This window comes from Hippoglossus stenolepis, chromosome 24 (assembly GCF_022539355.2).
Source record: "Hippoglossus stenolepis isolate QCI-W04-F060 chromosome 24, HSTE1.2, whole genome shotgun sequence".
Classification (NCBI taxonomy): Eukaryota; Metazoa; Chordata; class Actinopteri; order Pleuronectiformes; family Pleuronectidae; genus Hippoglossus; species Hippoglossus stenolepis.
Genome location: NC_061506.1, coordinates 7,726,578 through 7,748,236, shown reverse-complemented (window position 1 = coordinate 7,748,236; position 21,659 = coordinate 7,726,578). Strand labels below are relative to the sequence as shown.

Here is a 21,659-nt window from a genome sequence, read left to right as displayed (position 1 = left end):
ATGAAAAGGGAGACGGAAGAAGTTGGAGGGGAGGGAAAGTTGGAGGGGGGAAAAGAAGATGAAAGGATGAGAAAAGATGTCAGAAGAAGAGAGGAGATGAGGGAGTTGAGCAGTAGTAGTCTGTATTTCACATGACGTCAATTTTTGAAAAAGGAGGAATAGTTTCCTCATGATACTCTTTCTGTTGCCGTCTCCACAACAGCAATAAGCCACGTTCATTTTGTTCATCCATTTTTTTCTTTCTGCTCCCCTCCCACCAGAGGAATGATGGGAAAGCGTTGCCCCTGGCGACCCGAGTCCAGCCCGGCTCCCGCTGGGTGTTTGCCACGCTGGTGGCCATGGCCTCTATCGGCGGCATCCTGGTGGCGGCCATGACCATCGCCTGCCTGCGCCACCACGCCCACCGACTGGCGGCGAAGAAGCTCGGCCTGGGACCAGAGGGAGGCAGCTTCAGCCACCAGGAGTACCAGGTGTGAAAAGAAATCTGTGCATGTTAAAGAAGTGCATGTTAAAGTGGCTTAAAGACACAGTGAAAAAGAAAGCAGCCTAACAACACGATGCATGCATAACTGGCTCACCAGGACCTGTGTCGCCAGCACATGGCCTCCAAAGGCGCCTTCGGACGCCTGGAAGCCGCCGCCCTGGGCGCCGTTGGGGGAGCGAGTGGAGGAGGCGCAGGAGCGGCCGGTGTTGGGGCAGGAGCAGTGGGCGGTGGCGGTGCGGACTCGAGGGTGAGCAGCGTGTCGTCCCAGTTCAGCGACGGAGCCCAGCCCAGTCCCGGCTCCCACAGCAGCACGCCGTCGTGGTGCGAGGAGCCCGCACAGGCCAACATGGACATCTCCACGGGTCACATGATACTGGTCAGTAGCTGGCACCTGTGGGGATGCGTAGAATTGGTCACTTGCTTGTCAATAATTAAAAAATGAAAGCCCAGGAGAAAGTAGTGCATGTGTCATGTAAAATAATAATTAGTTTTATTTCTAAAGGCCTACATGGAGGACCACCTGAGGAACAAGGACCGTCTGATGAAGGAGTGGGAGGCTCTGTGCTCCTACACGGCGGAGCCCAGCGTCGTCTCTGCAGCTCAGAGCGACGCCAACGCCAAGAAGAACCGCTGCCCCGACTCTGTGCCCTGTGAGTCCCGATGACGGCTTCAACCAACCGATTTAAACCGTTACAGTTTATAATAATAGTTTCGAGAGGAATAACAGGAGAAGGGTGGATGTTAATGGGATATTGTCGCTGTCATTCCCCAGATGATCACTCCAGGGTCAAACTGAAAGAGATCAACCCCTCACGGTCCGACTACATCAATGCCAGCACCATAGTAAGACCCCTAACCCTCTCAAATGGTCTATATGGGACATTTTGGGATTCGTTACTCCCCAAAACGTTGCATGAAAGAATGCCGGCTGCTTCAGCGGACACCGATCCGAGCCCGTTGACCCTGTGTGACCTTTCACCCCCACCTCCCTTTAGATTGAGCACGACCCGCGGATGCCGGCCTACATCGCCACCCAGGGCCCCCAGTCGCACACCATCTCTGACTTCTGGCAGGTCAGTGAGACACGAGGAGAAAAATGTATATTTTCCATGCGGAGCTGAATTCATCGTTTAACCAGCAAACTCTGTTAAAGAGGTGTTGATTCAAGAGAGGGAGTTTGACGTTACAATGGCTCATTGTAAAAGGTTGACTCGTTAATCTCGGGACCTTTGAGTGTTTCCATTGTACGAGACTTTAAAATGTGAACCCAGCTCTTAAAAACACCCGAGCCGTTTTTACGGACACCCTTCGAAATAGAGTCCAGCTTGAACCTGCGCCATTAAAATCTGCAAGAGCACAAAATAAAGATGACATTTTAAAAATAATTTTCGATACGTACATGATATAGCACAAATTCACTCCACTGCGGTACCATATTGTGCCACTAGATGGCAGGGAAATGCAGGATTTGAGTTTGCAACATCCTGAAAACTGAGGAAACTCAAAAATAGAATTCACCTTGCCGTTTTCCATCGTAAAGAACTTTGCCACTTTGTTTGGAAATATTATATTTGCGTAAGTGCAGCAGTTAATGTCAATGTAAAAATTGTATTATAACATATTAAAACACAGTCAAACACGTTGAAAGACATTTAACATTGGACAATAAGCATTAATTATCCTAAACCTTTGTAATTTCATAGTTTTTATTGTGAAAGAGTATTTTGACCTGGGAAATCTTAATGTGCAGACAATGACAGGATACTCTCTTAGCTTTGATTTCATGTGAAGGTGTGAATCGCACAACACACAGGTTCTGGATCTTAACATGGAGCGACACGCCTTGTGTGTTTAACGTTGTCCTGCAGATGGTCTGGGAGAACGGCTGCACTGTGATCGTGATGATGACGGCTCTGGTGGAGGACGGAGAGAAACAGTGTGACCGCTACTGGCCCGATGAAGGCTCGTCCCTCTACCACATCTATGAGGTGCCTTAAAACAATGCACACACCTTAAATTATACCGGCAAATTAAAGTGTCTTTTGCTCTATCTCCATTTTTTACGTGCATCCGTCCGTCCCTCAGGTAAACTTGGTGTCGGAGCACATCTGGTGCAACGACTTCTTGGTGAGAAGTTTCTACCTGAAGAACGTGCAGACCCAGGAGACCAGGACCCTCACCCAGTTCCACTTCCTCAGCTGGCCGGCTCAGGGCATCCCCACCTCCACACGGCCCCTGCTGGACTTCCGCAGGTACTGCTACCACCTGTGCAGTCACACGTAAACACTGCACAGGGGGGGGCAAACATTTGTTTTTGCATGGTAATATCAACAATGTGCATAAGTTGAAATCTGGATGAGTTTAGTGGTCAAACGTTGTGAAAAGAGTCGTATTTAGAGCAAAAATCTGGAGATTCACCCCAAAATACACTTTTATCTCAGTATTTATAGCACAAGTGCACGTGTTTCAAATTCTATACGTAAAAATAAGAAAAACATATATTAATTACATTCTTCTTTACCAACAGAAAACTCCAACACTCACTGACGTCAAGCTGAAATGAGAATTCAGTCTGGCTAATAGTTTTAAAGTCAAGGTTGCACATATTCTGCCATATTCATATTTCAACGTTTTTAATCCCCACCCAGCCCTAGTAACCTGATGATGCAACAATATTTCTCCCGTCTTTCCCTCCCCGCTCCCTTCTCCCCTCCTCTGTCCCTCCTCTGTCCCTCCTCTCCTCCCGTCCTCCCACCCTGTGCGATGGAGGTCAGCGGGGCCCTTGGTTTTAATATTCAACATATCTGTCTGTGTCATTCTTGTGGTTTGCAGCTAGTAGTCTGGGTCCAGTTGCATAGTCACAAAAATGATCATGGACTGATGTGGCTGCAGCAGGAGGTCCATCGCCGAAAAAACCCTTTTTACCCCCCATCTATCTATCTATCTATCTGTTATCTATCTATCTATCTATCTATCTATCTATCTATCTATATAACATGAATACTGTTTGATTGAAAATGAAAAGGTTCATCATTTGAACTACATGTTTTTTAGTCCCTAAAATTGTAATTTTGTGAAATGTTTCTGATGAACTCAACTCAAGATGTAATTTTCTGTATTTGCAAAAATCCAATATTTACAGAATTTACTAGTTACTTAAGAAAAGAAAAAAAAAAAATCTCTTGTTTCTGGTACCTTTGTCCACAGGAAGGTGAATAAGTGCTACAGGGGACGATCCTGCCCCATCATCGTGCACTGCAGGTGAACCACACATGTCTTCATTTTTCACCCATATGAGGAAATAAAGACAAAGAAATTAGTTTCATTCAGTTTTTCTTTTACCCAAGTTGAGCAAATGCAGATTTGTATAATTAATGCTGCAAAGAGGAACTTCATTGTAGTACCAAATTATACCATTAGATGGCAGGCGAATGCAGCATTTGACTGAACTTTCTTTTCGCCTTGATGTTTTCCATTGTAAAGAACATAATAGATGCTTTAGTGCATTAGTGCATTAACATTTTAATATGTCTATTTTGTGATGTGGTCTCCATAGTGACGGTACGGGCCGGACTGGGACTTACATCCTGATTGACATGGTTCTGAATCGCATGGCTAAAGGTGAGCTTTACATATGTGTGTTACTCTCTGTTGTCTAAAGTCTTTTAAAATCAACAATATCTGCACGACAACGGAAAATAGACAAAGTGCTTTTCCCGTGTTGTCCTGCAGGTGTGAAAGAGATCGACATCGCCGCAACACTGGAGCACGTCCGCGACCAGAGGCCTGGGATGGTTCGCACCAAGGTGAGTTATACAAACACATTCCCATCATATGTCTTGTTTTTAAAATATATATTAAACATATCATTTTAATTTAGCATACAATACATGTCCACAAATGCATAAACAATTCCACCAACAATAAATAAACCAATAAATACTGTATATTTGAAAGATCTGATCCTTTAATTAATATATTTATTGGCTGACATATTGGCTGTATATGTATAAGAAGGTAAAATGGGTTGATCATATTTCTGCTGTAATCGTTACATTGAATGGTTTGTCTGTGTTTCTTTCCGTATCCAGGACCAGTTTGAGTTCGCGCTGACCGCCGTCGCAGAGGAGGTCAACGCCATCCTCAAAGCTCTGCCCCAGTGAAGCCAGTAGGATCCAGACTGACCCCTCGACCCCCTCGACTCTCGCGCTCAGACTTCACTTTGCTTTTCCTCCCTGTGACGATGAGGATGATTATCATCACCACGGCCTTTCTGTCTCTGTCGGGTGATGCCCCTTAAATGTGCCACCACGTAAAAAGAAATTTAAAATGACGTGTGAATGGGCGACTTCACGCGTCAAGTGCTGGGCGGAATCACACAGGCATAGCTCTGATTTTAAATGTTTGTGGCGCCATGGTGATGTGTTCAGGGACGTTCAGAGTGTTGCATTTTAATGAAAATTATACCAGGATGATAGAAACACATTAAAATAAAGGGGCTGCATGTGAATGAGCCACAGACGATTTAAAACATCAGATTTGGCCGAAATCGAAGCAGAAACTTACATTTTCCCTCTTGTTTGCGGTTAAGGTTTCTGGTTTCGGTCCTGGCGAGGAAACAAAAATCCTTAAGTGTATTTTAAAACTCCAAATGTTGTTTTTTTTTGGCGTTTTGAATTCTCAGTGTTTACACATCTGTGGCGTCCCTTCCTCTCCTCACACGACTAACACCTGCAGAAAACACAACCATGCTCCGTCCTTCTCTTTGTGCCCCACTCAGCTCTTTCTGACGTGGATAAATCGTTGTATACCTCATGCAAGTAAGAAAATGTACAAAAAAAATTAAAGAAGTGCTATTCTTTGAAAAAAATAAATAAAAGCTATTTTGTATCTGTGAGACCTTAAATAAATCTTTTCGTGTTTAAGTGCTGCAATCACTGGGTTTGACTTCTGTGACTTTCTGTACTTTATCATTCTCATCACCAACTGTTTTTTATCAATATAAGTACGACAATTATATTTCTGATAGTTTGTTGATCAAGAGTTTCATCATTTCATGTTGTTAAATTTTAAACTGTTTTTAATGGACTTAAATTCAAAGTTTTTGAGTGAGATCGACAAACATTTAGATATTTTTTTAATTGTTATTTTACTTTCTGAACTGAACTTAATAATAAGTCGATGATTTAGTGATGAAAAACATCCAAGGTTGAATAATAACAGATTCTTCTCTGTGGTATAAAAATAATAATACGTAAACCATGCAGCATCTTAAAAAGGTTCAATAAAATAAACATTGGTGCAGTTTTAGGCAGATTATTAATATTCAGCTGATTTAATGTTTTCACAGTTATTTTCAAAGTTGTGGAAAAATAACCTAGTAAATTTATTTAAGTTCTACGGAGTCCCAGAAGGGTCATGGCAAGATTTTGAATCCAATATTTGTGTAAACAGCAGCTTCAGGGGAAGTAAGGATAACGTTATTATTATCATTAGTAGTAGTATTAATATTTGTATTATTATTAGCATTATCATTAGTATTAATATCATTATCATATCATTATTATTATTAGGAGTTGTAGAAGGAATAGTAGGAGAAGTATTAAGCGGAACCTTTGAAAGGCGCTGTTGTTTCACGTCGGCGTTGCAATCCAAACTGTCAACAAGCCCTGCCACGGAAGCTGCTTCTTGGTGGCGCACTCTGGTACATTTAAAGTATTTATACTTGTTTTAACGGTATTTTCCGGATCTCTACGTGTGTTTTAAGATGCTGTGGCAGAATAGCAACTGAACGACATTCAACTGCGTCAGACAAAGGCAACAGCGGCAAGAATATCAAGCTCGTAGCTAACTTCCATTATCAGATCATGCTTCGAACTAGCCAGCAAGGCTAACAGTTTGTGAGTAAAAGTGGACATTTTGGATATAAATGTTGTTTGTTTCAGCCGCCGAGTCGAAGAATAGATTCTACAAATGCAGTCAATGTTCAAAACCAGAATCTATCTCATAACTGTGTTTGATTACAAGCTCGTAAACCTTAAAAGTCGTCGATTTTTTAATTGAGTTTGGTTAAGAAAAACCTGTAAGTTTCAGAATATAAAAGAACATATTAACTTGTACTAATGAAAGTGCTTCTGTTAGTGTCTCCTAAAAGAATTAAACAACAATTAAAAAATCAATGCACGTTGCTTATTGCACTGAATTGTTGCAGAATTTAAGAGGAGCTGCTGAATTTCAATGTGGATGATGATCGAACAATAATATCTAGAAGGAATGTGTGCTGAAAAACAAGGGGATTTAAAATCCAGTCTTTTTTTGGGCAGAGTTTGGTGGGACACAAGCCAGAAGGGAGCGTGTCAGGACTCCATCCTCCCCTGATAACCTCTAACCACTGGCATCCCTGCCCAGCTTTGTATGGCTGTATATTGCCGTCATAAAGTTACTGATTTGGAATTTTTTGCGATTTCCAGTCAACGTCTGAAGTGCTCGCCGTGCTTCAAATGCCGCTGACGAGAAATACCTCTTCTCTTTCCCAGAAAACAGCCCCATAACAGATCAACAGCGAGGAGCCGGTAACCCGCAGGAGCTGCAGGCTGTGGTCGCCCGCTCCGGGGCAAGGGGGTGATTATGTGGCCGGGACGGCGTCTGTAACGTGGCTTTTAACAGATCTCAGGCCAGGCTTAGAGAGGGCGCATTCCTCGGAGGTGAGCGATTAAACACGTTTGATAAAGGGGAAAATTGCACCGTGTTTTGGGTGTGGGTGTTCATAGGCATCTACTTCCAGTTAGTTTGGAGCCTTTAGCTTTAACCCACATTCTGAAAATCCCACGAGTGTGTAAGTTGCATATATATATATATATATGTAGTGCTGCAACTAACAATCTGCATATTCTTTTCTCAGTTATCCATTAGTTGTTTTGTTTTTAAAATGATGCATGTCATGGTTTTGCCAGATCTCGAAGTGACCCTTTCAGATTTCTTGTTCTGACAGTCCAAAACCATCAGTTTATGATGATGTGCAAGGAGAAACACATAAAAAACACACGTCCATATTTTGTGAAGTAGTAATTTATTATGATGTTAAGTTCATCTTTAAATGTATATATGTGGTGGCTTTGTTTTCTAAACAAAAACAACAGTTTTCTAAGTGTAGACCTGCAAGAATTCTAGACTAATCTGAATTTAAAAAAATTGCCAACTCTTTTTCTAATTAATCTAATTGTCAATCTATCAATTTTACATTGTTTTACATGATAGTGCAGCTTATAGCTTTAGGCTTTAGTGCAATATTAGACATTTATTTCCATAACTTTTTGTAGTAGAAAAACATTTGAACGTTTTCACCATTTTCTGATGTTTTAGACCCAAAAAGTTACCAGTTCATTGAGAAAATATATAAAACAAGGATACAATTCATTTGAACACAGAGAAGCACCTCTGGATTTGTAGTCCACTTCTCCCCTTCCGTTTTTGTATCCATATATATTTATTCATCGTCTGGACTTTCATGTTCATCTGAGACTTGACATTCTCCATCTCTCCGTCTCCTAACAGTGATTTTTAGTGTGTTCACTTCATATTAATGCCAAGATGGAGGTGAACGGAGCCCCCCCTGACGTCCTCCTCCAGCATCCCTGGCTTCCTGTGGGCATCAGCGGCTGCCAGCTCCTCGCTAAGATCTGGTTTGGAGACGCGGCGTACCACATCCTGCTGACTGACATGAGCTGCGTGTGGGAGGAGAGGATGGACTCAGCCGCCATCCAGAGGCGATCACAGGTACGTAGAAACACAGCAGAGGTTTGGCTTTTAACCAGGGCTGCGACTAGTGCTTCTTTTCTTTCATCTATTCAGCCGTTTTCAGACATGAACGTTTTCCTCCACCAGGAGCTGAACCGGCGTTTGCGAGCCCCGGTCAAAGCTTTCTTCTCCCACCTGTGTGAGGTGGCTCAGCCCTGTCTGTCGGGAAGTGGTGAGCGAGCCGATGGCGAGGCTCAGATCTCTCTGACGCGACGCGAGCACGACAACATCAGCATCAGGCTGAAGAGCGAGCTGGCGGAGCTGCCCTTCTACTGGGAGTTTCGCTGCACCCCCGCCCCCGTCACACTGGTACGGTCCAGCCTGCCGCTGAGTGTTCATGTTCTTGGTCTGTATCAAAATGTTGATACAGCACAGTTTGACATAGTGTGAATTAAATCCATGACTCTCGCATTCTGATAATCACCATCTATCTGTTTACTAGTGTCTCTGTATTTCTTTAAAACCAAACAAATAAGAAAGTTGAAACATCTTAAAGAGAATTGGGAACTATATGTATATAAATCGTTAAAAATAGTGAGGAAAAAAATCAAAAACAAAAATTAACCCTGACCATCACAGTTGCCTCTTTCACTGCGTCCTGTGTGTGTTCACAGGTGTGTGCTCAGCTGCTGCGCCCCCTGCTGGCGATGAGCCGCCTGCTGCAGCGGCAGGTGGGGCAGCTGGGAGGTCTGCTGGGGAAGAAGGACTTGGAGATCCAGGACTACAGGGAGAACGGAGCCACGCTCAGCAGAGGTACACACACACACCTGTATATAATATAACACACATACAAGATGACTGATATGGAATAATAGTACTCTGAGCCAAAAGTTCAAAAGATACTGCTGTTATTCAAGTGCATCTCAAAATAGTAAAATCATCTTTACCTTCAGCCTTTTGGGAACACCAGACTTAATGGTCTAAAAATAGTCCTATTTATATTTATATATTTTATGCATTAACTCTAAATCAAAAAAATCCAAAACCAACAACATGAAAAATGTGGGTATAAAAAAATCTTTAACTTTGTGCTACCAATCAGATTTTCATCCACTTTTCTTATATTGCTAATTTTTTAAAATATATTTATAGTAAATACTTCAGATAAATTAATGCCGATTTATTCTCCTTCATGTCTTTCCCTGACCTCGTGACTTTTTCCATCAGCATCGAGGAATAGTGCTTAGGAAAATTGAATTTAAGTCACATGCCACATGTTCAGGATGTAAACGATGAGTATTAATATACAGTATATATATATATTTATTATTAAGGATTTTAAAAAACAAAGAAAGGAAAGTAATTTTATGCAACAAAAATATAAAACCAATCTTCTTCTCACCTGTTGAGTAGCAGACAGTGAGATGGTATGTTTTTCAATGCTCATAGTCCAAGTGTGTGTGTGTGTGTTTGAACCCAGAGCGGCTGCAGACGGATGTTTTTGAGGAGCAAACCTACAGAGAGAACTTCATTTCAAAGGTGAGAGGTCAGCCACACACACACACACACACACACACACACACACACACACACACACCGCAGCCCTCGGCTGGCCTGTTGTTTTGGGTCTGTTTTTGCCGTCCTCTCTCGTCCATTCCTGATCGTAAACCGGCTGTGGCGAGCGCGGCGAGAACCACATGATAAAACACTGCGGCCGCTGGAACGCGCAGTTCTCTGTCTGACTGAAACACGAGCCGCCGTGACCGACTTTAAAGTCGCGGCACGTTACTGTCCTGTCAGAGCCATCGGCTGATTTCTCAATGTGTGTGTTTGTACTTACTGTATTAAGGTGTGAGATTTCTCATCTTGGACCATGATGACCTCTGACTGATTGTGTGTGTGAGACTCGGCATTTCAGATCTACCTGTGGAATTTCCAAGGTGTGTCTGTCCCTCCGGGTTTATGTTTGGTTTACTTTTAATATTTACCAAAAATGATATCATGATGAAAACTCATCTATAATTATCACGAGAAATGTACAAATTATTATTTCTTTTAAATTTAAAGACTTATTTTTGCTTCTGAGTAAAGGTGCTGGCTTGAAGCTGTCCATGGGCAAACTGAGGAAGATCAATAAGCAATATATCAATATGTATTGGACTTGTAATATTGCTATTGATGAAAATTATATTGCAATTATTGTTGATATTGTTTTGTCGCCCAGCCCTGATTAATATTCATTCATTTAGCGACAGATTTCTGAGAAATATTGAGGCTGGTTGTTTTCTTGCCTGTGTGTGGAAACATTGTCCAATTCCATGTGGAGGTCGTGACATTTGTAAAGATTACTATCAGAGAACTTGGATGTGGGGAAATTTCCCTTCCTGGGTGACTAGGAGCGGCACACTGTAGCGTAATTCAGAGTTTTCTTTGACTCATCAGTTGCATCATTTGGTGGTTTTCAGGACGGAAACGCTGCCTGTTTGTTGATGCTGTTTGTGTATAAGGACAAACCAGGAAAGAATCACATTTATAGGAGGTGGAAAGGCTCCAGCTCCAGGTACAAGGAGTCATGGAAAGTTACATCGGGGTCACAGTGGCGGCTCTGTTTTCAGCTTTTTGGTGACCATATGATGGTTGAGGGTGAGGGTGGGCGCACAGCGAGAGACCACAGAAGAAGAAGAGGGAGAAGAGGAACGCTGCGGCGGATCAAAGTCCTCCCTCTCATGGCAAATTCCACCGGGCTGCGAGGAGACTGCCTGCAGACCAAAGTCCAAGCTGAAATAAAACGTGTGTGTGGGGAAAAATGTCACCGGGATGCGTCAAAGGAAGAATCGCAGACACCGGACAAGCCGCTGTGTGTGTCAGAGAAAGAGTGAAGGCGTTTGGCGTCAGCGTGTTGTATTTATCTGTCAGGGTAGAGCCTTTGCGTGCGGTCTGTCCACCCGGTGACTTGTGCGTGAGTGGCCGCCTGTGTCTGTCTCCATGGCAACATCTGCCATACCCATCAGTGCTTCAAACTGAGCCCGAGTTTAGGATTGTAGTCTGCTAATCAATAGATCGATCATGAGCGAGCTATCAAAAACATTCAAGGTCCACTAGAAAAGCTGCTTTCAGACACGCACAGAACTCTGGATATTCTCCTGACATTTTTCCGGAGAGGCTGTATGTGAGAACACGAAGGTCAGAGTGGGCGAGTGGGCATGTTGACGACTTTTGTAAAATGCGACAGGCGCAAAACTGAAAAAAAATCCCCAAAAGAATACAAATATCTCAGGATGAAAAGAGGAGCCACGCACCGAGAAGATCCAAATGAAAGACGTCAACTTGAAGAGACGACGAGATTAAAGAGCTTTTGGCGATGAGGGCTGAAGCTGGTGTTGATGAGCTGTGAACAAAAACACAAGTTCACATCTGACAATGACTTAAAGGTGATTTTCTCAGTGTGACATCATCTAAGTCTTCTCTCTATTTTCTGCAAGATTAAATAATTAACCAGGGAGCTGCAAAAATAATTTTAGGTGATTTTACTAAAACTATTTTTAGTTACAGGCCAAGTGTGAATGAAGTAAAAAATAAAACAAAGCCGAATGATTTATTCCGGGTGCGTAAACATATCGATGTCACAACCCTGGAGCTGTGTTTTTACACAGAACTTGGCAAACTGTTTTCCCTTTGTTTCCACTCTTAATGCTAAGTTGGACCAGCTTCCCTTTAGGGTGATATCAATCTTCCCTACGTCAGAAAATGAACACGCCTATGTTCAAAAATGGAGTTTATAAGTAACTAACAAGACGGATCAGAGTCACAGGTACAACGCAGAGTCTGTGTGTGTGTGTCTCCTGTTCTGGTAAAAACCACCCAGCGTCAGTTTCGCCTTCAGTTTTTCCTTCCTTGAACTTGAACTTCTGTGACATTTGCGCAGATATTTACGTGGCGAGTGCCAAAAGACAGCAGAGCCTCATCACCGCCTCCCCCCCCGCCGCCTCTTTTACCATTTCCACAAGCGTGTGTTTGTGCTTGCGCCATTTGTGGCCTTTGTGTCCCACACCAAGGGGAACGGGAGCTCAGAGGGACAGTGGAAGAGAGACGATGATGACAGGAGCAGGAGGAGCTTTTATTTTCTACTGCAGCTTTCCATGAAAGCCCCTCCCCACGCGGCCACCACACAAACACCCCACCCAGCTCAGGTCAACATTTACATGGGTGGAATTAGCCTATATGCTTCCCACTGATACACACACACACACACACCACACACACACACACACTTGGATTTAACTTTGGTACAAGCAAAAGCTGGTCATGGAGCTGTAGGATGAAAAAAAAAAAGGATCACATCAACTTCCCTTAGGAGCTAAATTTAGTGTGTGTGTGTGTGTGTGTGTGTGTGTGTGTGTGTGTGTGTGTGTGTGTGTGTGTGTGTGTGTGTGTGTGTGTGTGTGTGTGTGTGTGTGTGTGTGTGTGTGTGTGTGTGTGTGTGTGTGTGTACACTCTCCACACAGAGCAGGCTGTGACGCATGCTTATGGTCTTTCAGAGTCTAGTGCCGGTGTGTGTGTCATTGAGGCCGTGTTTTTATCTTTATGCGTGTGTGCATGTGCACCCCGGTGACGCATGCTCTGCAGCTCTCAGCGCGGCGTCACACTTGACAGCTCCGAATTGAATTGTCACCACTTGGGAACGTCGCCCGCTTCCTGTTTCACGAGACGGCGGCTTCACAGCTCCACGGTGACCACGCTGCAATGAATGAAGCGACATGTGACAATTAGTGGCCGCCTCTGACCAAAACACCTCACTTGAGCTGCACAGAATCACATAATTGAGTCCAAACGTTTGCGGCTTCCAAATTTGGCGTTCCTTGCTCTTAATCTCCTCAAATTGAAGGTTTTCCCGGGTCAGGTTTTGCGCTCGAAGCTACTTAAATGAGAATCATTAAGAAGCCGCTGTGTGGAGATGTGCAGTTTTCCGTCTCCAGTATAAGCGTCTGTAATGAATATGTGCTCAAACGGTTGGAGACGTTATCCTTAAGTGCAGCGTAGCTCCCCACATGAAGCGCTGCACTGTCACAACAGGAGGAGTCAAATCCTAATATCTGTTTGCCTCGACCAGAGGCTCTAAGTTAAGAGCAGAGCAGGAAACTTTTTTTTTTTCATCCGGCGACCACAGCAGCTGATGGAGCCCAAAATACATTTTGACTCTAAGCGACCAAACTTGACATGAAGAATGGAGGGAAGCCGTAGATATTGATTGGTTTAAATTCATAAAACGCACTTTTCAGTCCTTCTGCCAGATGTTGAACCTGGTTTGCACGGGTTTGCTCTTGTTCACCCTCAAGAGCATTAGTGAGATTGATGCAGGGTGTGTGGTTTACAATAGTTTGTCAAAGGGTTAGGTTGTAGTTATGGTGACAACACGGTGCACGTAACGTCTGTGGTTGACATGTGACACCACAGACGTTACCACACGGTTATTGGCGAGAGCTGTGACTGAAGACTCAGTTATCTGTAATCCTTCTGTGAACCACGTTAACTCCTTACTATTTCTATTATATATATATAAATGTATTTATTTATTCTGTATATATAGTAAAATAAAAGCCTCTAAATTGATGCCCCATCCCTCCATCAAGTTTAGTGCAAAGCGGTTCAATACTTTTGGCGTAATCGAACCACAGATAGTATTTAAATATGGATGACACGTCCCCCATGCAATTGTAAGTTAACACATTAGTCCAGACAGGATATAGTTTCCTTTTACACTAGCTAAAGCAGCGATATGATGCTGCGTCCTGAGCCCACTCTCATCTGTTCGGCTGATAACACTCATAGTTATGCAGTAACTATAATAATGATTTTTTATATTTCTCGGGAGGGGCAGCTTAGTCAATCATGACGTTTTGATTTGCGTTTTATTGCATCAATTTGCCCCTTCAACAAACACCAGTGTGATAAGAACTACCTAGAACGACATAAAAATGATTTGTCGTTTATTTCATCTTTTTAGTTTGTACCTTGTCCCATCTGCTAACATGCAGGGGGCGGGGTTTATGCAGCTGACTGGGGGATCAAGATGATTCGCCTTCACATTGGGGGAGCTGTCATGTCGTCCATCTGTATTTACAGTCTATAAATCAAACCAACAAAGAGACACAGGTGCACCTATTGTAAACCACTTTGACCCAAAACCAGAATAATATATGGTAATATATAAAAAAGTAGGTGAAAACAGTCATTGGTGTAATATGATCAAAGTATAATGTGGCCTGATATCATAGAATACATGTGTGTAGTGTTGTTGGTGATATTGATGGGTGAAACCTCCCTCCTCTTCTCTCCCTCGCTCCTCGGTCAATCATTGACTCTCATAAACGCAGCAAGCGGCTTTTTATCTCACTAACCTGAGGAATTCAGGGCCTGGGTGGTAAGTAGGCGAGGCCGATATAAGTGAGGGCAACACACAGCCACATGCAAGTGATGGTGAACTCCGAATATTCCACTTCCCGGCCGCATTCCACGATATTTGCGGCTGTATTTGTAACAGATCTGCTCCAGTCTGGGTCTGCAGGTGTTGAATCACGTAGTTTGTGAGTCATACGTCCTAAGATCCAGTTACTGTCATATGTTCTCATGAAGATATTTTAAAGGAGTTCGATATTTGCAACTGATATAGATCCGATCACGCCAGACCACATTCTGAGCAGTTAACAGCCTTTGTTGGTTTCGGCTTTTCTTGAGGTCTGGAAATAAAGAATCTGGACTTTCACCACTTGATAAGCAAATCAAATTAGTAACCTGAAAATGTATTAGCTTCGCCAAGGAGGTTATGGGTTCGCCCCTGTCTGGTTGAGTGTGATCCAAATGAAAATCTGGATCTAGTGGATTTAAATGTGGTTAAATAAGGAGACTGTTGGCCTTGGCAAAGGTATGAACAGTATAGACAGTGTAATGTACAGTTTTGAGACTTGGCTCTCAGATAACGTAGATGCGTATGTTTCTTCTTGTACTGAAACATTTAGGTGAACAAAATGTCAAACTTCCCGTGGCTGCTTCTCGCAAACTGAAAATCTCTTCAGGTTCTTTTATTCATTATATTCTGAATCAAATCCTGAAAATAATCAGGAGTTGTGCAACTGTAGTTTTTACTCTGCAAGGAGTAAAAGACGGCAAAACAAAAACATCTCCGCACAGTAGATCTTCTCCGCCTCCTCATGTGCCTTCTGTCAGTTGCGCACAGTTTCCACAGGGTTGTCCCCCGCTCTGGGTCTGTAATTAGCCGCTCTGTGGCCTGGCTGCTTCCCCTCTTCAGCTGCTGGTCGCTGGGCCGAGCCCTCGGCCTGGACCGGCCCGAGTGCGGCGTCCCGCAAAGACATCACGGGCAACATGAGAGCAGCAACACGGAACACGGCAGCAGCAGCAGCGCTTGTCAGCACGTGAACACGCAATTTGCAAGAACCTCCCCCCGGGATACTGTGTTTCAGTTGTGACACCGGACACTCGCTGTCACAGCAACATTGTGGACGAGTGCGGTGGCAGCCAGTCGAGCTGAAACTGCTTCAAAATGAACGAGAGCCACAAACAAACATGAGGCTTTCCTCAGCTGACAGAAGATGAATGTCCCGTTCACACCTGAGCAGTTCATTGGTTTTGGCACAGATTTCTGTTTTGACTCTTCAGCATGGCTTTGTTTCCAAGGTCTTGCCAAGAAAGAACCCAATAAATTCGGGGGTGGATCTAAGAATTGTTTTACCCTTTTTCTAACTTTGCGAGATAGGGCGTTTGTTTGACATTTTCACCATTTACCTAGGGAATAATTCTCAGGACCTATTTAGGGAACTGATATCTATGAGTGTGTGCTTGATTGAATTTAAGGGGACTGATGTATCAACTCAAATTGAGTCCATCTCAAACAAACAGATGGATCTGAACAGTTTAAGATCTAAAGCTCCAAACCTCATCACTTCACATCCTATCGACCTCGTCATTCTCCTGCTCAAACTCTTCCCTCCATCCTTGAGTATGGTTAAACCCTCCGCTCCTCTTCCAAGGACACCACCTCGAGAGCTCAGGGTTCAATCGGAAAAGCAACACCTCGCTCTCTGATTCGGGGCAGGAAGCTGAGAAATTGAGGTTTGCGAGGAAAGAGGGGAAAGTAAACACGGGTTCAACAACAGAGACGAGGATGACGGGGAGTTTGTGTGAGACTCTCTGGCACCAGACCTCCTCCTCCGCTTCAAAAACAACAACAACAACAACAGCAGCAGCAGCAGCGTGTCTAAAATCAGAGCTGTTTACCCGCTAATAATAGAGAAACACCAACATGCTGCCAACTCTTCCCCCTTTTCTCTCATCACCTTCACCACACATGATGCTTTACTGTGGGGTAGGAGGTTTGGCCACCAGGTGAGCACTCCTCCTCCTCCTCCTCCTCTTTCTCCTCCTCCCGCTCCCGCTCGTTTCCTCTGTGGTCGGAGGACTTTGTTCTGCAACACGAGCAGAGAGGAACTTTCCAGGACACTACTCAGCTCGACAAAAGCGAGCGAGAGGTTATTGACCTGCCGTAATCGCCTCTTTATTCCCCGTGTGGCATTTCTTTTCTAGTCGGCAACAGCAGGTCAGAACAATCCTCTCCTGCTGTGTTCACTGTCATACCTTTCCTAAAATAAAGAGAGGCGTGGAGGCGTGGTTGTGCCAAGAAAAGAATAAAAATACAAAATAATAATACAAATTAACAAATTAACTATTGTGATTATGTAAGTATGCAGGTTTCTTGTCATCTCTTGGTTATTTCTGTCTAATATTAGCGTAAAACCCCCTCAAATTAAATTTAATAATGAAATATCAACTTCTAATTTAAATAAATTAGATTAAAGTTGACCTATTAAGTCAAAATAGCGATGAGTTGGGTTAGGTTAAGATAGTTAAGGTTAAACTTTATTGTCCACAGTGTGCAAACTTCACCATTGATTGTAAATAAGAATAATAAAAAAACTGTAAATCTGTGGAGCTCGTTCACACACAGAGCCAGTAGTTTTCCACACAACAGAACGGCTTCGTCTGGAAAATAACATTTTGACCATAAAAAAAATTGATTTACACAAGATTTTATGGGTTTTAATTAATCTTATAGTTATAATTTTGTCTTAGTATTTTATTATTTTGACCTGGTAGCTCATGATTTGACATTTTACATTCCTACAGGCAATAAAGTCATTTCATCCTGCAAAACTATGAATCAGTTGTTTTAATGGGAAGAGTGGATTTCCATTAAAAACAAGAAATTACGTTTGAGAAAGTGAACACAATATTTCAGATCAAACAAGAAGTGAGCTCATTTGGGGAGGGGGGTCACGTAAAAAGAGAGAATAAGGATCGGCTTTCTGCTGCTTCCTCTCCCCTCTGCACATTGGTCGCTCTGTGTTCCCGAAGCAGAACCAAGCCTCACCAGAGCATACATTTATTTTTACGATATTTAAACAAACAAATAACAAAAATAAATCAATGCGAAACCTCCAAACCTGACCAAAGTGTGTTTAGGAGCCCCTCAGCACTGACAGCGAGCGGGAGACCACCAATTTCTCCCGGTCAATATTTGAGGAGCTAATTTGGAGAGTTTGTCCTCTCCATTGGTGGAAGGAAAAAAATGAAGGATTTAGTGAATAGCGCGTGTTTTTCTACGCGTCAGACGTGTGTTCGCATAATGTAGCACAAGTTTACACGCACCCTTATCTGTCAGTCTTGCGGTTGACAGAGCTTGTGTGTGTGTGTGTGTGTGTGTGTGTGTGTGTGTGTGTGTGTGTGTGTGTGTGTGTGTGTGTGTGTGTGTGTGTGTGTGTGTGTGTGTGTGTGTGTGTGTGTGTGTGTGTGTGTGTGTGTGTGTGTGTTTTTCAGTTGTTCCTGTTCACAAGTCTACCTGTGGTCAGCTGTGCCAATAATGCAGCTTTGATTAGAGGCTTATCGCAGCAGCAGCACGCCCTGCATCACACCTCAGACACGTGACTCCCATCGTCGGGCCGTAAAACAAACATACCGCGAGGCACCACGCTGCGCCGGAAAAAAGGGAACTTCAAATCAAGTTTTTATTCCAAGCGTATGATTATTTCTTTTCGTGGATTTGTGGATTTATTGGCTTTAAGGCCGCGGAATGAGGGCTTAAACGAAAAGGTCCATGTGACTTCTAATAGACAGATGGGTTCATATGCTTTAAGGCAAGAAAAGTGAGCTGACATTGTAGATCAATGCTGCAGAATATCATCACATAAGCGCTAAAACTTTAAAAATGAGACATTAAAACATTTAAAAATACATTTAAAGGATCATTTCAGTTTTTTACAACTTGAAAAGATGAATATTCTAATGTGTTGAGACCTGGAGGGACAATGCTGAGATAAATCCAAGACAAAACACACGAGCATCCACACAATCCTGCATGATTCTACAGTTTTGGTAGATTGTCAGATTCCCAACCAGGGTGTCATGGCTATTGGAACGAACTACAATGAAAGCACGCACTGAACAGTGGACATTTTCCTGAAATCCTATTCTTGCCAACCCCCAGTTAAATGTCAGCCGAATGTCTGGGAAACTTCCCAGTGAGCAAGTGGGTGAATCGATGACGTTTCTAAAATGTGACGTGTGTGAAACTGGAACAATACAAAAACCGCAGGATGAAAAAGAGATGTCATAGACGTACTAGACGGAAAGATGTCAACTTGGAAAGACAACGAGATTTGTGCGGTTTTGGGGATAAGGCCCGACGCCGGTGTTGATGTGCTGTAAAATAGATGAACACACCTGAAATACCTCTTATAAAAGTAGAGCAGGTTAAAGTTGAAGCAGTAATAAAAAAAAGCCTGTAAACTGTGACGGATGTTTATAACCGATAATAAAAGAATAATTCTGCTGTTCATCTTTATTTTCTTCTTTAGATCCATTTTTCTAAGCTGCTGGTTTGTTTCCAACCTGTCTGATCTGACCTAATTTCTAAAACTCGTCGCTCATCTCTTCCCTCCGTGTCTCCTCCCATCAGGCTCTTCCTCTGGTTTGTTCGGAGCAGCAGGAAACTCTGGGCTTCGACGACGACCTGCAGCAGCTGTACGCCTCCATCGTCGCCCACGGAAACGCACGTGCACGAAAACGCAAACTGTCGGAGGAGCGCTCCGTTCAGGAGGACCGGCCGCCCACTGAAGAACGTGACCTCACGCCATCCTTAGGTTCGTTTGGTTGAAACTCTAAAAGCTCACTGCTGATGTTCACACTTAATAACAATATAAATCGAAATGTGTTTCTTATCAACAGCTGATATACTAAGAGCTACAAGCAAAGGCTCAGTGACTTTCAGTTCAACAAACGATCCTGCAGGAATTCAGCTAATGGTCATTTACATGCTTGATTAATCAATACACAGATAAGGAATTACCGCTTTTATGTCCTGAAAAATGTCTTCAGTTAAACCAGATGTTCTGCAACCAGGCTTTTTAGTTTAGTATGTTGAGTTAAGTTTGAAATCTATTGGAATAGAAGTATAAAGTACCTCAAAGCTGTACTTAAGGATGGTACTTGAGTATATATACTTCATGTGTTACTTTTCAACACTGCTCAGTGGTCTTTCTATGCCATATTCTGATTGTTGGTTTGTGGATGTGGGTCAAAGTCACATTGTCAGAATGTGATGCTTCAGATCTGCTGTTACCAGATTTTAATTTAGTTTCAAACACTTAAAGTACAATAATAAGTTGGCTTCACACCTCACGAGTGTATTTGATCGTCTTTGTCCTCGACCTTTAGGTGTCGGGTCTGTCAGTAAAACAGCTGAGAGGGTTGGAGAACAGAGCCACAACCGGGCAGATGCGACTGGAGCCGCAATGGCCGACGGAGCCACAGTCCAACAGGTACGACTGCAATAAGAAATCAGCTTCATTTTATCTTCAGAATAATCTTTCCTAAAAAAAAACGAATATCTGTCTCTTCCTCTTTGTCCTCAGTCTTTTGACCACCCAGCAGGGCGACCGTCCTCCAAACCAAAGAAGAAGAAAGTCGGACTGTTCCGATGAGCCCGAGCAGTAGGACACACACACACACACTCCATTAAGAACTTCATCAGTAAAAGTGCTTTTGGAGAAAAATGGAAAACGGGTCTGCCTTGAAAACCGTTTCTTATTTTTAAACCTCTACTTTTGCAGTATGGGATATTTTATCTGGTTTTAATTTCAAGCAGAACTGATCGTAGAAACAGATTTTAGATTTTTAAAGTTTAATTAAATAAATGCATTTTAAAAATTTTAATGATTTTATGATCTGCAACATGAAGCTTGGTTTTAGTTCTATATTAAAGTTCACGTCTTATCTGATCATTGTCATCACACTTGATGTTTTGTGACTCATTTGGAGATAATTAAGCCGCTAACCAGTTGTATTATTTTATGTTTTATTGAACAATCAACTTCAGTGTGGATTGAAACTGATTTCTTGTATTTCTGGGACATGTAGGTGTCGATTAAAGATGTGAGTATCATTTTGATGGCTGTTCTCCATTATTAACAAATCAATATCAGAAAATCATTTAAATGTAGTGAAGATGTTAACTCTTATGCCTCCAGATCTTTTTATTTATGTCTATTTTGCTTTAAAACCACTAAATCGTCCGTGTTAATGTCTAAAGACGCATTTCGGAGCTGTGTCTTTCTTCCTGACCCCAGACAGAATGAGTATAATGGGTCGACAGCGGTCGATAGAGCAGCCTCTCTCCCTTTTTTCAGAGAACGGTGAGATGTTGACTCAAGGTGTTGCAGCATCTCGGGAATGCTATTGAAGCCTTATTTGAAAAACGTCACTGTTTGTCTGCACGGCCCCGAGGGACTTCAAATGTTTCTGTGTGAGTAACATGACGGGGAAGTGGTTGCTAGTTTTTAGTAACGTTTCCAAGGAAAATCATGGTAATCCTGGCCGACTAATATCGCAGGAAGAGGTTGATATTAAACTGTTAATTCTAAGGAAATTTCCATCCATCTGACGCCACTATCATAAAAGCTTCCTGTGTGGCGATGGTTGATATTTACTTGCGTTACTGACGACAAGATATGGTCAAAACTCCTATTCTACAATCATAATATTTATCATAATATCTGTAATTTCCTCCTTGGCTATAAATTGTCTTATCAACTCTTTTATTGCCTATCTGAAGCGTAGATCAATAAAAATCATGCATTTTTATAACCTAGCACTTTCTCCAATTCCTAAGTTATGAGCTGGTTGATCAGTTATCAGTCGATTGAAAGAAAGTTGATCATCGATTCATAGTTTGGCATTTTCCATGTGAAATTGCATCATATCTGATGTTTTTCTGCTTTTCTTGATCATTTATAAAAGTGACCTGATTATTTTTGGTTCTGTTTCTAGGACAAAACAAGATATTTGGTGACATCACCTTGGTTATTGTGGC

At 42.6% G+C, this 21,659-nt stretch overlaps 2 protein-coding genes across 5 annotated transcripts in view; both read left to right on the top strand.

The window, feature by feature from the left end:
* Window positions 1–5,418, top strand: part of LOC118103169 (receptor-type tyrosine-protein phosphatase-like N) — a 24,002-nt gene extending 18,584 nt beyond the window's left edge. For all 3 annotated transcript variants that reach the window (XM_035149785.2, XM_035149786.2, XM_035149784.2), the window contains 11 exons: window positions 261–470; window positions 582–860; window positions 987–1,134; window positions 1,257–1,327; window positions 1,480–1,557; window positions 2,353–2,472; window positions 2,570–2,736; window positions 3,692–3,745; window positions 4,041–4,105; window positions 4,217–4,290; window positions 4,576–5,418. In XM_035149785.2, coding sequence (XP_035005676.2) covers window positions 261–470; window positions 582–860; window positions 987–1,134; window positions 1,257–1,327; window positions 1,480–1,557; window positions 2,353–2,472; window positions 2,570–2,736; window positions 3,692–3,745; window positions 4,041–4,105; window positions 4,217–4,290; window positions 4,576–4,647 — 1,338 coding nt within the window. In that variant the 3' untranslated portion in view covers window positions 4,648–5,418. The remainder of the gene's footprint in view (window positions 1–260; window positions 471–581; window positions 861–986; window positions 1,135–1,256; window positions 1,328–1,479; window positions 1,558–2,352; window positions 2,473–2,569; window positions 2,737–3,691; window positions 3,746–4,040; window positions 4,106–4,216; window positions 4,291–4,575) is intronic.
* Window positions 5,419–6,111: 693 nt separating this feature from the next.
* nhej1 (nonhomologous end-joining factor 1) lies at window positions 6,112–20,732 on the top strand. 2 transcript variants are annotated; one of them, XM_035149803.2, is made up of 9 exons: window positions 6,112–6,188; window positions 7,021–7,188; window positions 8,039–8,260; window positions 8,369–8,590; window positions 8,896–9,034; window positions 9,702–9,760; window positions 19,248–19,431; window positions 20,006–20,109; window positions 20,203–20,732. In XM_035149803.2, the coding sequence occupies exons 3-9, from the start codon at window positions 8,075–8,077 to the stop codon at window positions 20,269–20,271; spliced, it is 963 nt and encodes a 320-aa protein (XP_035005694.1). In that variant the 5' UTR covers window positions 6,112–6,188; window positions 7,021–7,188; window positions 8,039–8,074; the 3' UTR covers window positions 20,272–20,732. The 2 variants fall into 2 exon arrangements, with proteins under 2 accessions (XP_035005694.1, XP_035005695.1); XM_035149804.2 differs by lacking the exon at window positions 6,112–6,188 and adding an exon at window positions 6,210–6,384.
* Window positions 20,733–21,659: the final 927 nt, after the last annotated feature.